This window comes from Ascochyta rabiei, chromosome 16 (genome assembly GCF_004011695.2).
Source record: "Ascochyta rabiei chromosome 16, complete sequence".
Lineage (NCBI taxonomy): Eukaryota > Fungi > Ascomycota > Dothideomycetes > Pleosporales > Didymellaceae > Ascochyta > Ascochyta rabiei.
The window spans coordinates 720,389-733,315 of record NC_082420.1 but is presented as its reverse complement, the minus strand read 5'-3'; the positions used below and the strand labels follow the sequence as shown (position 1 = coordinate 733,315).

The window sequence follows — 12,927 nt, the reverse complement described above, 5'->3', positions numbered from 1 at the left end:
GCAAGCGATTATAGTCTATCTCACGATTCGCAAAAGAATCAAAATATATCACTCTTCACGTTCATCCTTGACATGAAAATTCTTTACCAGCATGTCGTGATGTGTCAGCTATATAAGGATGCTGCTAAGATATCACCAAAGTTCTCCAGGCGTTGCTGCCACTGTAAGGTTTGGGAGCTGCCACATTCGAGCTTCTCTGCCACATGGGGACCGTGTTCTTCCGAAATGTAGCAGTACCACATAGACTCGGTACAAATACACATCCAAAAATGTTCCTTCCATGCAGCAGCAGCAGGAGCAGCAGCAAAAAGATGGTCACTACGAGGGTCGAACTCGCGACCTTGGCGTATCAAGGATGAAAGCTATTAGCACCACGCTCTAACCAACTGAGCTAAGCGACCTTTGGTATCCTTATTGGACTTTAGTGGCGAATCTATGCACTTGTAAAAAGTATATCTTGAAAGATTATTTTGATTCTTCACGTCGTAACTACGCTTCTACTCATGGGGTGGGAAGACTCTTCGCAAATGCCTCTGCAATCTCTCCATTACCCCACCCTTGCGTGATGGCCAATTGCAACAAGACCCGTGCCTTCTGGGGGTTGTAAAACCCGCTCGAGATGATGAAATCGCCAGGACTGCTAGGCGGGACCATGCCGTCGGTTGATCGGTGCGATGCAACGATCGGGATGCTCGTCGCGTTGAACAGTTCCTCGGCTGCAAGATTGGCTTTGTCGGACATGCCGCCAGCTCCTACGCCGGCGTACACGAGACCTTGTGCGCCAGACGCAACGGATGCGTTGAACAGCGCGGGATCCATGTCTTGATGTGCGTACAGAATGTCCACTTGAGCCAGGTCGGTGACGTTCGAAACGTCGAACACAATGCGACCTACTGGCTCGGAGGGCGCGAAGAAGAAGTAGGGAACTTGATTGACAAAGGTGCCAAGCTGGCCGGCCTCGGTGCTGAAGAAGGTATCGAGGCTGTTGGCGTTGTTCTTGGTGGTGTAGAATGCTGAGCCGATGCGGTCGTTGAGCACGATCATGGTGCCTCGGTCACGACCGGCGGGGGATCCGGCGAGGACTACGGCTTGATATAAGTTGAGGGGTCCATCGGCGGATAGAGCTGTCGCGGGACGCATGGCGCCGACGCACACGACAGGCTTGCTGGAGTTCACGGTGGATTCAAGGAAGAATGCTGTTTCTTCAAGTGTGTCAGTGCCGTGGGTGATCACAACACCAGAGATTTCGGGCTTCGCCAGCTCTTCGTTGATCATGTGTGCCAACTTCAAGCTAATCGTCTCGTTGATACTGCCAGATCCAACATTGGATATTTGGTAACCGGCGATGTTAGAGATGTTGAGGAGTTCGGGCACAGCGTCGACCAGTTGCTGGACACCGAGGCCAACTGAGTAGCCGGTTGTTTGGGTGTTGCTGGAGCCTTGCGAGGCTATTGTGCCTCCTGTTGCGAAGATAGTGACATTTGGTAGAGAAGCGTTGATAGGAGTCTGGATGTCCTGGCGGATGAACAGCTTGTGCAATCCAGACTTGGTCAGGTCGATGGGCGAGGCCAAGGCCAGGGAAGCAAACAGTGGGAGAAGCTGTGTAAAGCCCTTCATCTTGGGGGTCTGAGATGTGAAGGCTGATGTTGTCTACATCTGAACGTCGCCATGATACGCTGCTTTTTATACTTCCAACACACAACTCTGAATGCTTGGCCGGCTTGCCTGCCTTGTTTATCATCAAAGCTCTTATCTTTCGCCGTTAGACATCGTCAGCATGCTGCCGTCATCGTCCTGCTCTTACTGCTGCTAAGCAAGCCCGTTTTCACACGCGCGTCAGCATCGCAAGGAGCGTTTATGTAAAGCCGCCGGGGAAACCTCGAGGCTGTACATCGTTATCTGATATCAGTGGAGAAGATAAGCCACTTCACAAAGACGCTAGAACTCGATCAGAAAGAGTGCCAAGAACAAGCTAACTACATCCATGGGGAACCCTCGTCTCGGGGCTTTTGATATGTAGGTAATCCGACTTTGTGGGGGAAGGTAGGGTGGTCGTCAAAAGCTTCATAGGTTTCTTGGGTCCGATATGAGCCGAAGATCTGGCACTTCACGGCACCGAGAAGAAAGTGGATAGCTTGGCAGGGTTTTCGTGAGAGCTTGCTGTCAAGAACGTGGGATGTGACTGCTCAGCCTTCCCAGTCTGTTGGTGTGTACCCTTTATACCGGACAGAAGATCACTGTAGGGCCAGAAGTTGGGGATCTCATCGCGAAGATCGTTCACTGTTCATGCTCTCTAGGCCCCTCTCCAAAACACCATTGCCCCCCCCCCCCCCCTTCCCCCCGCCTGTCCATGGATTTCGGATTGCTCTGCTGTCCAGATCGTGGGACGACCGGAGCATCATAGCCCTCTCGAGATAGGGTGAGCTGTGGCCCAAGCGGCTTTGTCAAGCGCCAATTCAGCGGGCCTATCGTGAGCTAGCCGTGTGAACTGCCTTGCGCCGCGTGTCGCTGTCCTGCTGAACTGAGCATCGAAGGTTGCCAAGCTTGACAGACTGTCGTCCTCATTACCAAATTCTTATTGATGGAGATCCCTCTGTTCAACAGCGAACATTGCGCGCATCGAGTTTGGAGTGTTGGATCGTGGCCGCCTGGCCAGTTTGGTGGCTTTGTAGCGCAGCAAAGGCGCAGCAGCTGGGTTCGGCGCCAGCCGGCCGAACGACGTCATCGACCATCCGGACTGGGCGCATTTCGCGACATTACTATACATCAGTGACGATGTAATTAACGTCGCCCATGTTGCGGGGGCTAAAGCGATTATTTTGATTTCAATAAACATCCGCAAGCAAAACTGCAAGAAGTACACCATGGGAGATACCTCAATCGCTGCGAACAGGTCCGCCCTGAAGGACTTCCTTGCGTCCATCGCCACGATATCTGGAGATCTTTCCAACATCACAGCGCCTCCATTCCTTCTAGCTGAAAACTCGACAGTAGAGATTCCACAGTACTGGTGTGATCATGCACATCTGTTTGTTCGACAAGCATGGGGAGATACCGAGGAGCAAAGGGCCTTGAATGTGTTGGAATCGTTCATGGGTGCGCTTCGAAACCAACAATATGCTGGTAAAAGCGAGCAGGACGGGGTAAAGAAGCCATTGAATGCGTTCTTGGGCGAACTGTTCATGGGCAGGTGGGTGGATGAAGAGCTTGGAGAGACGCGACTTGTGTCTGAACAAGTTAGCCATCATCCGCCCATCACAGCTTGCTACATCTGGAATGACAAACACGGTGTTCGGGCAGAAGGGTTCACGGAACAAGAGATTACCTTTTCTGGAAGCGTCAGCATAAAACAAAAGGGCTATGCCATGCTACACATCGACAAATATAACGAGGACTACCTGATGCCGGTCCCCAACGTCAAGGTCAAAGGTATTTTGGGCGGCAAGCCATACCCAGAATTGCAGGGTGAATATTCGCTTATATCTTCGACTGGATATGTGTCGCATATCAAATTTGAGGGAAAGTCATTCTTCGGTGGCGGTCAAAAGAACGGATTCGAGGCGAAGTTGTTCCATGTTGACCGTCCAGAGGAGACTTTGTACGAGGCCAAAGGGGTTTGGAATGGTGAATCGACATTTGAAGATGCACGATCAGGGAAGCAGATTGAGAAACTCGACTTCGCGACGCTCAAGTCCTTACCATTGCAGATTGAGGACATAGCAGAACAAGACCCATGGGAGTCACGGAGGGCCTGGGGCGATGTCATCTCCGCCCTAAAACGAGGCGATATGAAGGGTGCTGCAGACGCGAAGTCAATAGTCGAGCAAGGTCAACGACAGATGAGGAAAGACGAGGCTGCCGATGGGACAAGGTGGAAGAACCGCTTCTTCCAGGACGTTGGGCGTGACGATGTTTTCGAAACTCTGGCAAAACACGACCCCGGCTCATTCACTATCGATCGCAAAGGCGGTATCTGGAAGGTGGACAAAGAAGCAGTTAAGACCGCCCAAAAACCTTACCACGGCGATTTGCTGCCAACAAATGAGCGAACGGGACAAACTCGACATGAAGAGATTAGTGAAACTCAAGGGCAGTCGCAAACTGAGGCCCCAGCGGCAGTTTCCTCAAACAGTGTTCCTCGACAACAAGCTTCCGGGGAAGAAGTGCCGCCCCAGCACCCAATTGATCTTCCGGCACAAGGAGATCTGCCGGTGAGACCGAGAACCGAACCACGATCCATGGGAGCGCCCGAAAGTTCAAAAGGGCCGACCGATGCACAGGTCGAGAAATTCCTCCGGAACAAGTACAGCGCAAGTCCGAGATGAGCTCGAACTCTATCGTAAATCGAGACCGTGCGTCAAGAACTGCAAAGCTGAAGCTGAATGTGTGGCTGATTGATTGAATTCATGTTCTAATTACGCCATTTCCAAATCCGGGTATCGTCGCAATGAAAGACTGTTCCAGCGCTATTCTGGTGTACTGTGCTTTTGTATGAGTGTTTTCATGTTCTCAGGCTCGTTAACACTTTTTCCTGGTGATTAGAATGAGCGTCTCTCGGACTCTTGAACCACAGCTGTCTGCATCGTGATCTGCCCTGATGGTAGTGGAGGCACGGCATGCTCTTCATCAAAACTCTTGCCGCCAGCTGACACCGTCCACGAACTGAACCCCTTCTCGTTCTTTTCAACCTGGTTTTCATCCAGGAGGTCGTCCCTCAAGCGCATAGGCTGTAAATTGCCCATGCCATAGTCCTCATCCCTGTCGGCCCCTTTCTCGGTCCTCATCAGTGTACCAAAATGGAACAAGCTCTTCCTCTTTGATTCCTTGGCCATAGATGGGCCACCATACCACTGCGGTGTAGTGTTCTTTCCGCTATCGCCCTTTCCTGTTGTGTTTATGCCGAAGTGCGCTGCGAATTTGCGGTATAGCGGTCGGAGGGTTGCGAGACTACCGGCAGTGATCGCAAGACCTTGTTCAACGTCACTCCAGATCGCGATATCCAGTGTGGCCCACAGGAAGTCGGGGTTCTTGAAGTCCATAACATATGCCATACGGCAGAGGACTGCAACACTTGCCACACACGCCATTCCTAGGATGGGGATAAGCATGACCCTTGTCTTGACAGACATGTTTAAGTTCCATACGAGGAAGATGGGGAGAATGGCGAAGGTGAAGTCGCAAATGACGGAAATGGCGCTGTAGAGGAAAGTAAGAGCGATGATGACATCGGCGTCGACGCACCACCCTGTTTGGGACTTCTTGTCCCAAAAGTATGATAAGGGCGTACATTGAAGGAGGGTAACGAAGAAGAAAACCAGTCCAGTCAAAACCGTGAGACCCATGGCAATGTAGATGATCCATCGGTGGAGTGGCTTGATCGTGACGCGTAACAAGAAAAGTCCAATCGACGTTTTGACCATGATCATGGCCCAGCAATAGGCAATGTAGCAGTACCACCAAAACTGTCACCCAAGTTAATCGCGATTCGGGACATGGTGAACTGGCGCACTTACTCGCATAGCCTTGACTATCCCCTCATCGCTGAGATCCTTCATGTGTCTACCAGTGCCGTAATGTATTCCACCGATTGCACAGGTTGCAAACATCACATTGAACAACTATTCCAGTCAGCATATGACTTTTCGATAAACAGTTCTGGAACCAACTTACAAGGGCGAAGACCATGAAGAAGTCATCCCATCCAAATGCCTTCACGATACGGGTTCGAACGTAGACTCGAAGCACTACTGACACAAATGACAGCGACACCATCGTCGAACATACTGCCTGTAGCTCTGGTCCTCGGTTCTCAACCATGATTGACGGTACAAGATGAATAGCACCGATGTGCAAATCTCAGTTCACCCCAGATTCTTAAGAAAATCTGGCACAGTGCCGGAGGAAAGACCAAAGCATTGGGTGTCAGAACCCTTCATCCAGGTTAGGTGAGCCTTGACTCTGGTTATACACGAGAAAAACAGGGGCGAGGCGGCACAGGAACCCGGCAGGGCGCCAGTGCCCAATTCTAGAAAGGAAGCACGCCCGGGCTCGGGCACAGAGCTTTGGCTGCAATCCCAAGCGCGATCTGCTGGCAGATAGGAGTCGTGAAGGAGAACGGGATCTGTATCAATGCCCATGCGGCTGGTGATCTTCACTGCGAGTTCACTGCCACTTTGATAGATCAAGGCCGATCCCAATATTTCAACTCGTGGCATGGTTCGGAGGCGTACTCCGGAATCTGGGTACCCGTGGAGACGTCCATCCCGCACAATGAGGAATTGAATTCAACCATCGCGGATGCTCGCGGACACGGCCGTGCCTGGCGAGTTTCCGGTCCCAAAGAAATCTCCCGTGTCTATACGCGCCCTTACGTCTGATAGGGCGTCGTTGCGCGACAAACAGAGGGGCGTGAGACGGCGTAGGCCGGGAGATGGAAAGTTCAGTCGCATGGCGACAGGGGTGGGAAGGGACCGTAAACCTTTTCGGAACCGTCGCCGAGCATGATTTCTCCTCTAGGCTACCATGGTTTATGTTCAAGGTCAAGCGAAATTTACTAGATCGTACAGGGCAAAGGAGCTGGCGAGCTGCTGACCGAAGCACCCAGTGATATCCACAGCATGGAGAACGCACGGACTTTGCGATCAGGAGGAGTGCCGCGGCATTGACATTGGTGGATGTTGCCCCACTTGACTCGCAAGACCGTACCCTTGAAGGCTTGAACGCAGAAGCGGATTGATGAGAGCGACAATGTCATCCGAAGTTTATTCGAAGACTAGAGTTTAGCTACAACAGAGCGAACGTAGATGGGCATCAACACACCACCATTGCTTTTCCCGACGACAATGCTCGCCTCACAAACTTGGGGGGGGGGGGGGGGGGCAATGTATTTCTGAGGAGCCTGTGTTTTTGAGGAGCTTGTTGACTTCAAACAATTCAAGAGTCTCGTACGAGTCAAAAAGTCTTTCCGGCAGCCTGCTTCCGTTGATGCATGACCGCTGTTCGGACCTTTTGAGATCGCTGTCCGTCATCAGGCATTCTCAGCTCTGCGACAGTAGCAGCTTGCGTGAACAGTAACATCCGCGACAGCTTGAGCTAAGCGAAGTTGCTGACGCACTATTCCCGCTTCCTCGCCCCGTTCGAGTTTGACTAGACATTCGTGATATCCATGTAAAGCCCAGATGTTGTTCGGATGCTGTCTAGCCCTGGGTAAGGTATCATCAAACCCTAGATCCGCCTTGTACGCGGCAGCGGCGTCCTCAACCCTACCCTGTTCCATCAGGAGAGCAGCATATGCATGCCGCGTAGGCGCCATCCATGGCCACGGCTCCGCATAAGTGAGAGCGTCGTCGCGCTTGATCGCTTCCTCAAGATGGCTAAATGCGACGTCGTATTTGGCTTGCCGGTAAGCTATCTCTCCATCGAGCATTGCCTCGCCGACCTGAAGAACGACATTTGACCGGTTTGGAAAATCTCCGCAGATGCGGGACGACGGAATCCGTTTCACTGCCTCTTTGAGAGCGGCACGTTCCTTGAGGGCCTTCTCAACATCCCCGGTAGCGGCATGTGCTACACCTTTTCCATAATGTATCATTGCGATCGTCACGCAATACAGGTCTTTGTTTTTGGGGAAGGGCAACGCAAGCAGGTCCTGCCAAAGGCCAAAGCGGACAAGAACGTGAACACGTACTGAGGAGAAGTTCTCAAGCCAGTCTGCCATGGGTGGACTATCGATACTGAGGAGTGATGCCGGCAATGACCGTTCCATCCGGCTCACCGCTTCCAGAGCAACTTTTGACTGGCCAGCGAACATCGCAGCATAGATCAGCGAGTGGTAGTCGTGCATGCGATAGAAAGAGTAAAAGTTATCTCCGCCGTGTTCGTCATGGTACTTTTCGTCAGCCAGACAGGCATCAGCATTAGAAGCTATGGCCCGCCGATAGTCCCCCACGAGGATGTCAAGGTGACTCGGCATGTGGACTAAATGGCCCGCATCAGGCACGAGGTTGCGAAGATGGTCTGCGGCGACCATTGCGGCCTCCGGCGTCGAGCTCATCTCCATCAGGTGGATATACAAGTGGAGAATTCCAGGGTGCTCATATACATCGTCGTGCTTGAGTGCCTTCTCGAGGAATCCTTTGACCTCCAGTGAGCGAGATCCGGGCGTTGGCTCGCCGGTCTTCAAATCCCAAAGGTTCCATGCAGAAAGGTTCATGACAGAGTCGGCAAACAAAGTCGTTACGTCGAGGTCATTGGGAAACTCCTCATATACCGACTCCATAGCCTTTGCGTAGGCTTCATTGCATGCTCTGAAATCAGGCTCTTCGAGCCCTTTCGGCACACGGGGCTGGATCGCCTTGATGAGTGCCTGCTCAAGCTCCGTTGACTTTGGCGCATGGCTTTGAGCCTCTGTAAGAGCATGTTCGATCGTCTCTAAAGTTGTTTTCAGCTCCTTTTCGTCGAATAGATCCCACGGCTTGTTGTAGTTCGGGCCCAAAGCGAAAGCAAGCTACGCAAGTCAGCTCATCTAAAAGCCCGCTATAGACATTCCAGATCCAACTTACCCCCCAGTATGCCATCGCACAGTCTGGATCTTCAGCAATTGCACGTTCAAAGCAGCGCGCTGACTCTTCGTGATGGAATGCATAGCTCCAGATGAGGCCTCTATCGAACCACACTTGCGCCTCTGCATTCGCCGTCGTGACCTTCCGGTGATAGGTTCCTAGATTGTACTGGTATGATTTTGGTTTGGTACCCATGGTTGTGTTTTTTATCGATTGCTTAGGTGTCAAGTTGAGGTCGATGCAGCGAACGCGATGCAATGACATGTAAGCGGGGTTTCGTTTCGCGGTTGCGGGCCAATGAAGCAACCGCATTGTGACGCCACACCACCAGTTGTACACGAAACGAAAGCATTGCACGTGTCGAGGTTCACTTACTGCAGCACAATCGTGACTGCAATCTGTATTGCGATGTCGTTGTTGTAGCATTCGCTGGTAATCCTAGCTTCCAGATTCGAACAACCTAGGTAGTTACGTCACCCCACTTGCTCACGATCGTGAAGACTCACCACCACAACTTGTTCATCACCAGTCACGCCACATCACCATCCACAGTTTCTTTTCAACCAACTGATTACACTTATGCTAGCTCGGGCTACGCCATTTCAACTTCAAAAGTCGATTGCAAATCTCGGTGCATCTAGCATCTGCCTGAGACCTACCATACGATACTCTGCAAAGATGCTACACTCCGCTTCAACTCCCGTACCGACCAACAACTCCTCCAAAAAGATCTTCGCTCCAACCTCCAACTCCGAAGACCCCGGCCACGCAACCCAATACACCAAAGGCGCGCTCGACCGGGCTGACCTCCTTTCCTCCCCCACCGACCAATTCCATGCATGGTTCGAAGAAGCAACCAAGGCCGGCGTCTACCAGCCAGAAACCGTAACGTTCAGCACGGCCGAGCTCCCCAGCGGCAAAGTCTCGGCGCGCATGGTCTACATGAAGGAACTTGACTCCAAAGGCTTCGTCATCTACTCCAATTGGGACACCAGTCGCAAAGCATCAGACGTGAACAGCAATCCACATGCAGCGCTGACTTTCTGGTGGAGGGAACTCGAGCGCCAGGTCAGAGTCGAGGGAAGAGTTGAGCGTCTCAAGTCGGAGGAGTCGCAGGTTTACTACGACACGAGGATCCGGGGCAGCCGCATTGGAGCCTGGGCGAGTCAGCAGAGTAAAGTGCTCGAGGGGAGGGACGAGCTTGAGAAGAGGGTCGAAGATGTTGAGAAGAGGTTTGAGGGCAAGGAGAAGATCCCTGTTCCTGATTTTTGGGGTGGGTTGAGAGTGATTCCTGAAGTTGTGGAATTCTGGCAGGGGAGACCCAGTCGGCTACATGATCGGTTTAAATATGAGTGGGTGGTGAAGGAGAATGGCGAAGGAGAGTGGAAGGTAGACAGATTGAGCCCGTAAGGATCAGGGTCTGCATGAGAGCATCGTTGTATCTTAGGAACACTTCGGTTCTCAGTGCCTGCGGTATCTACACCGAAGACACCGGCTGTAAGGCTGAAATTCGCTTACTCATGTACTTGCCTGATCGAGCAGTAAGGCGTGGCGAATGTCTTAAAAGAGCCAACGAATGATCTACGAGCTACTTCACTAACACCAAGAAAACCTTGGCTATTGATTGCAACTGCTCGAAGACAATTCGACATCATCGATCTCTTGATCCCTCACAATGTGTCCACCAGCCGACCTTGCAGCAGCTAAAAGCACATCAGCGCGCTCGAGAGGAGTCTCCATGCACACCATTCCCCAAACACCCATTTCCCAAACTGCGTTCGAGCACGCCTCAACTCTACTAGCGCCATCGATACTCAGTCATAGTATGCGGGTCTATCTGTATGCCAAAGCTCTTGCCGAACATTCGGCATCCCTCTATGCGACAGACGCGGCAAAGCACGACCTGCTTTTCACTGCATGCTTATTCCACGACATCGGCACGAGCGACGAGTACGACGGATCCCAGCGTTTTGAGGTAGAAGGGGGTGATGCGGCGGCGAAGCATCTGGGCCAGTTTGACGTCAGCCAAACAGACAAGCACGACGTCTGGACAGCCATCGCTTGCCACACAAGTCCTCAGATTGCAGAGAGAATCGGAGAGTTGTCGAGGCTGGTCAGACTTGCTGTGATTACTGACTTTGGGCGCAAAAGTACGGCCTGGGATGTATTGGTGCCCTTGAGGGAGCGTTTAGAAAAGGATTTCGAAAGAGACGAGATTGAGAAGGCTCTGGGTGATGCCGTTGTACAGCAAGCGAAGAGACTTCCAGAGAAGGCGCCAATGGTCTCTTGGCCCGGAGTCATGTACAGAGCCCACCTAGCGGAGCCTGATTGGAGTGGAGTGAACAAGATGTTCTGAAGGAATGATGAAAGTCGATCTCTTTACGCTCGTGATACAAGTATGACGGCACTTTGTTGGGCGACCCTTACATGAACTGCCCGCTGGTGTTCATAGACGCTATGTTCGGATCTATGAAATTGAAATCGTTCCCGAGTAGAGTTGTGATGAGTTGGTCTTCCGAGAACCATTCACCCATGTTTGCCGTAGGGGCAAAAGCGCTCACGTATGTGGTGCTCGATTGAGCCGCGTTCGTGTAGGGATCGAAATCGTTTCCGTTGCAACCAGCGTCGTAACTACTATTGATACCAATCCTGGTCATGAACGGATCGAGCTCTTTCCTGAGTTGAGTTTGTGTCGGCTGGTCAGGCGTGGTAGGGTTGGAGAAACTGGAGTTTCTAGCAGCTGCTCCAATGAAGAGCTTAGCAACGCGGTGGAACACATCACAAACAAGGAACATCTTCTCAATGGCACTAGATGTGCCGCGAGCCGGGTGTAAAGTCTCCAGGAAACCACCAAGCATCGCCAGATCGCTGGTAGACTGCGTCTCGATGATGTGGCAGAATATGACCAAGAACGGAGTGAAGGGTGTATGCAGCAGAGTCCAGTGAAGATACTCGGAGAAGATATATCTGTCGGACATGGTCGCAAATCTTGTCGTACACGTCTGGTGAAGTTGCATTGCTTGTCTAGCTGCAGCAAGACAATCTTGACTACACGACAGCGACTGACTGTCGGCTGATGGTACAGCCCTGAGTATCAGTGTAAGCATTGTAGACAATGTAACCTTATCGCCTATCATGAAAACTTCATGTGCCTCTTCGGGTGCTCCTGGTATATGCCCAATCTGGTCATGTTCAGCCCACATCTGTCTAATGTCCAAGACGAGCGAATCAGCTTTAGCTGCTCGTGATAACTTTGGCTGTTTCAGTGCACGAGGACTATAGAGGTCCTCGTATACACGTCCTTGGATCCCAGCAAGTTTACACCTGAACCGGATGAGGCCGTTGCCGGCTTTGAAGTTCTCGTCGCCCTGCAACAAGGGTAAGGGAACTGCAATGTCGTACTCCTGTATACATGATGCACGACCAAGACGAAGACAAAGGCCTTTGTCCATCGTGTAGAGAAACCAGAAAAGGTTGACCTTTCGTCCACGGGTCTCGGGTGAGTCTTTAAGCATCGAGTCTGCACGATGATAACCAAGAGTGAGGCAAAGGTGGGCTGCTCTTGATATAAGCGCAGAGCATAAAGTAGGGTTAGACGACTCGACAGCATAGTAGGCCTAATGGCATTAGCATTGTGACTAGATGCAGGCAGCCGCACGCTCCATGCACTTACTCCGAGTAACAGAGCTTCCAAGTTGTCAAGGGTAGGCGCCATAAGAACCGGAAGGAGACCGATTAGATCCATCATGTTCCTCACAAACATCTTGGTGTACAGTTGAAAATCATCGTGGCGTAGATCATCTTTGGGGAATGAGAACTGATAGCACCTGAAAACGAAGTAGAGACTACCGAACGCCACAATAAGACTTGGCACTGGGATATCATCGATATTAAAGTAGAGATCCTTGCAGAGAGCTACGATCTCCTTATACGGCCTGACCGGATAGAAGAGCCCGATGACTGTATCGTAGATGTCTTCGCATTCTCGAAGTACTTTCGATACTACCTCTGCAGGAGGCACGTCGTACCTTTGCGTAATCTTCTCGGCTTTCTCAATGGCTGGGATGTCGTGTTCTCCAGGATAGACGTTCTGGGTCGATACTATCTGACTCAAGGAGGTCAAAGCAGCAGCGAGATCCGGGTCTTGCTGCAATAGCTGGCTATTGCGCAGTGCTCGTTGCAGGCGGGCATTGGTAGAGCTGGTATACGCGCTGAGAGAAGTATCGCCCTCGAAGTGTTGGATATTGGACGCTGGCACGGCAGCAGGAGTGGCGCTGACCGAAGTTCCTACTGAAGGGGACGGCGATGGATGTACATGGCCATGCGATGTCGGCGACTGATGAGCTGAAACCATCTTCATGTCTCG

General features: G+C 51.8%; 7 protein-coding genes across 7 annotated transcripts, besides 3 other annotated features; 3 read left to right on the top strand and 4 right to left on the bottom strand.

The window, feature by feature from the left end:
• Positions 1 to 282: 282 nt before the first annotated feature.
• Positions 283 to 306: a tandem repeat.
• A 195-nt stretch (positions 307 to 501) lies between these two features.
• Positions 502 to 1,617, bottom strand: EKO05_0009177 (Asparaginase; the record flags this gene model as incomplete). The annotated part of the gene is made up of 1 exon (XM_038946716.1): positions 502 to 1,617. One exon carries the CDS (start codon positions 1,615 to 1,617, stop codon positions 502 to 504), a length of 1,116 nt encoding a protein of 371 aa, XP_038795783.1.
• A 702-nt stretch (positions 1,618 to 2,319) lies between these two features.
• Positions 2,320 to 2,345: a tandem repeat.
• Positions 2,346 to 2,864: 519 nt separating this feature from the next.
• EKO05_0009176 (uncharacterized protein) lies at positions 2,865 to 4,325 on the top strand (the record flags this gene model as incomplete). Its single annotated transcript, XM_038946715.1, has 1 exon — positions 2,865 to 4,325. One exon carries the CDS (start codon positions 2,865 to 2,867, stop codon positions 4,323 to 4,325), a length of 1,461 nt encoding a protein of 486 aa, XP_038795782.1.
• A 213-nt stretch (positions 4,326 to 4,538) lies between these two features.
• On the bottom strand, positions 4,539 to 5,817 carry EKO05_0009175 (uncharacterized protein; the record flags this gene model as incomplete). The annotated part of the gene is made up of 3 exons (XM_038941917.1): positions 4,539 to 5,462; positions 5,514 to 5,618; positions 5,671 to 5,817. The coding sequence occupies 3 exons, from the start codon at positions 5,815 to 5,817 to the stop codon at positions 4,539 to 4,541; spliced, it is 1,176 nt and encodes a 391-aa protein (XP_038795781.1).
• A 1,044-nt stretch (positions 5,818 to 6,861) lies between these two features.
• Positions 6,862 to 6,879: a tandem repeat.
• Positions 6,880 to 7,027: 148 nt separating this feature from the next.
• On the bottom strand, positions 7,028 to 8,987 carry EKO05_0009174 (uncharacterized protein; the record flags this gene model as incomplete). Its single annotated transcript, XM_038942175.2, has 2 exons — positions 7,028 to 8,506; positions 8,562 to 8,987. 2 exons carry the CDS (start codon positions 8,985 to 8,987, stop codon positions 7,028 to 7,030), a joined length of 1,905 nt encoding a protein of 634 aa, XP_038795780.2.
• Positions 8,988 to 9,239: 252 nt separating this feature from the next.
• EKO05_0009173 (Pyridoxal 5'-phosphate synthase) lies at positions 9,240 to 9,971 on the top strand (the record flags this gene model as incomplete). The annotated part of the gene is made up of 1 exon (XM_038946714.1): positions 9,240 to 9,971. The coding sequence occupies one exon, from the start codon at positions 9,240 to 9,242 to the stop codon at positions 9,969 to 9,971; it is 732 nt and encodes a 243-aa protein (XP_038795779.1).
• Positions 9,972 to 10,236: 265 nt separating this feature from the next.
• On the top strand, positions 10,237 to 10,917 carry EKO05_0009172 (uncharacterized protein; the record flags this gene model as incomplete). The annotated part of the gene is made up of 1 exon (XM_038946713.1): positions 10,237 to 10,917. One exon carries the CDS (start codon positions 10,237 to 10,239, stop codon positions 10,915 to 10,917), a length of 681 nt encoding a protein of 226 aa, XP_038795778.1.
• Positions 10,918 to 10,984: 67 nt separating this feature from the next.
• Positions 10,985 to 12,921, bottom strand: EKO05_0009171 (uncharacterized protein; the record flags this gene model as incomplete). Its single annotated transcript, XM_038941851.2, has 2 exons — positions 10,985 to 12,178; positions 12,235 to 12,921. 2 exons carry the CDS (start codon positions 12,919 to 12,921, stop codon positions 10,985 to 10,987), a joined length of 1,881 nt encoding a protein of 626 aa, XP_038795777.2.
• Between the last annotated feature and the right edge of the window lie 6 nt (positions 12,922 to 12,927).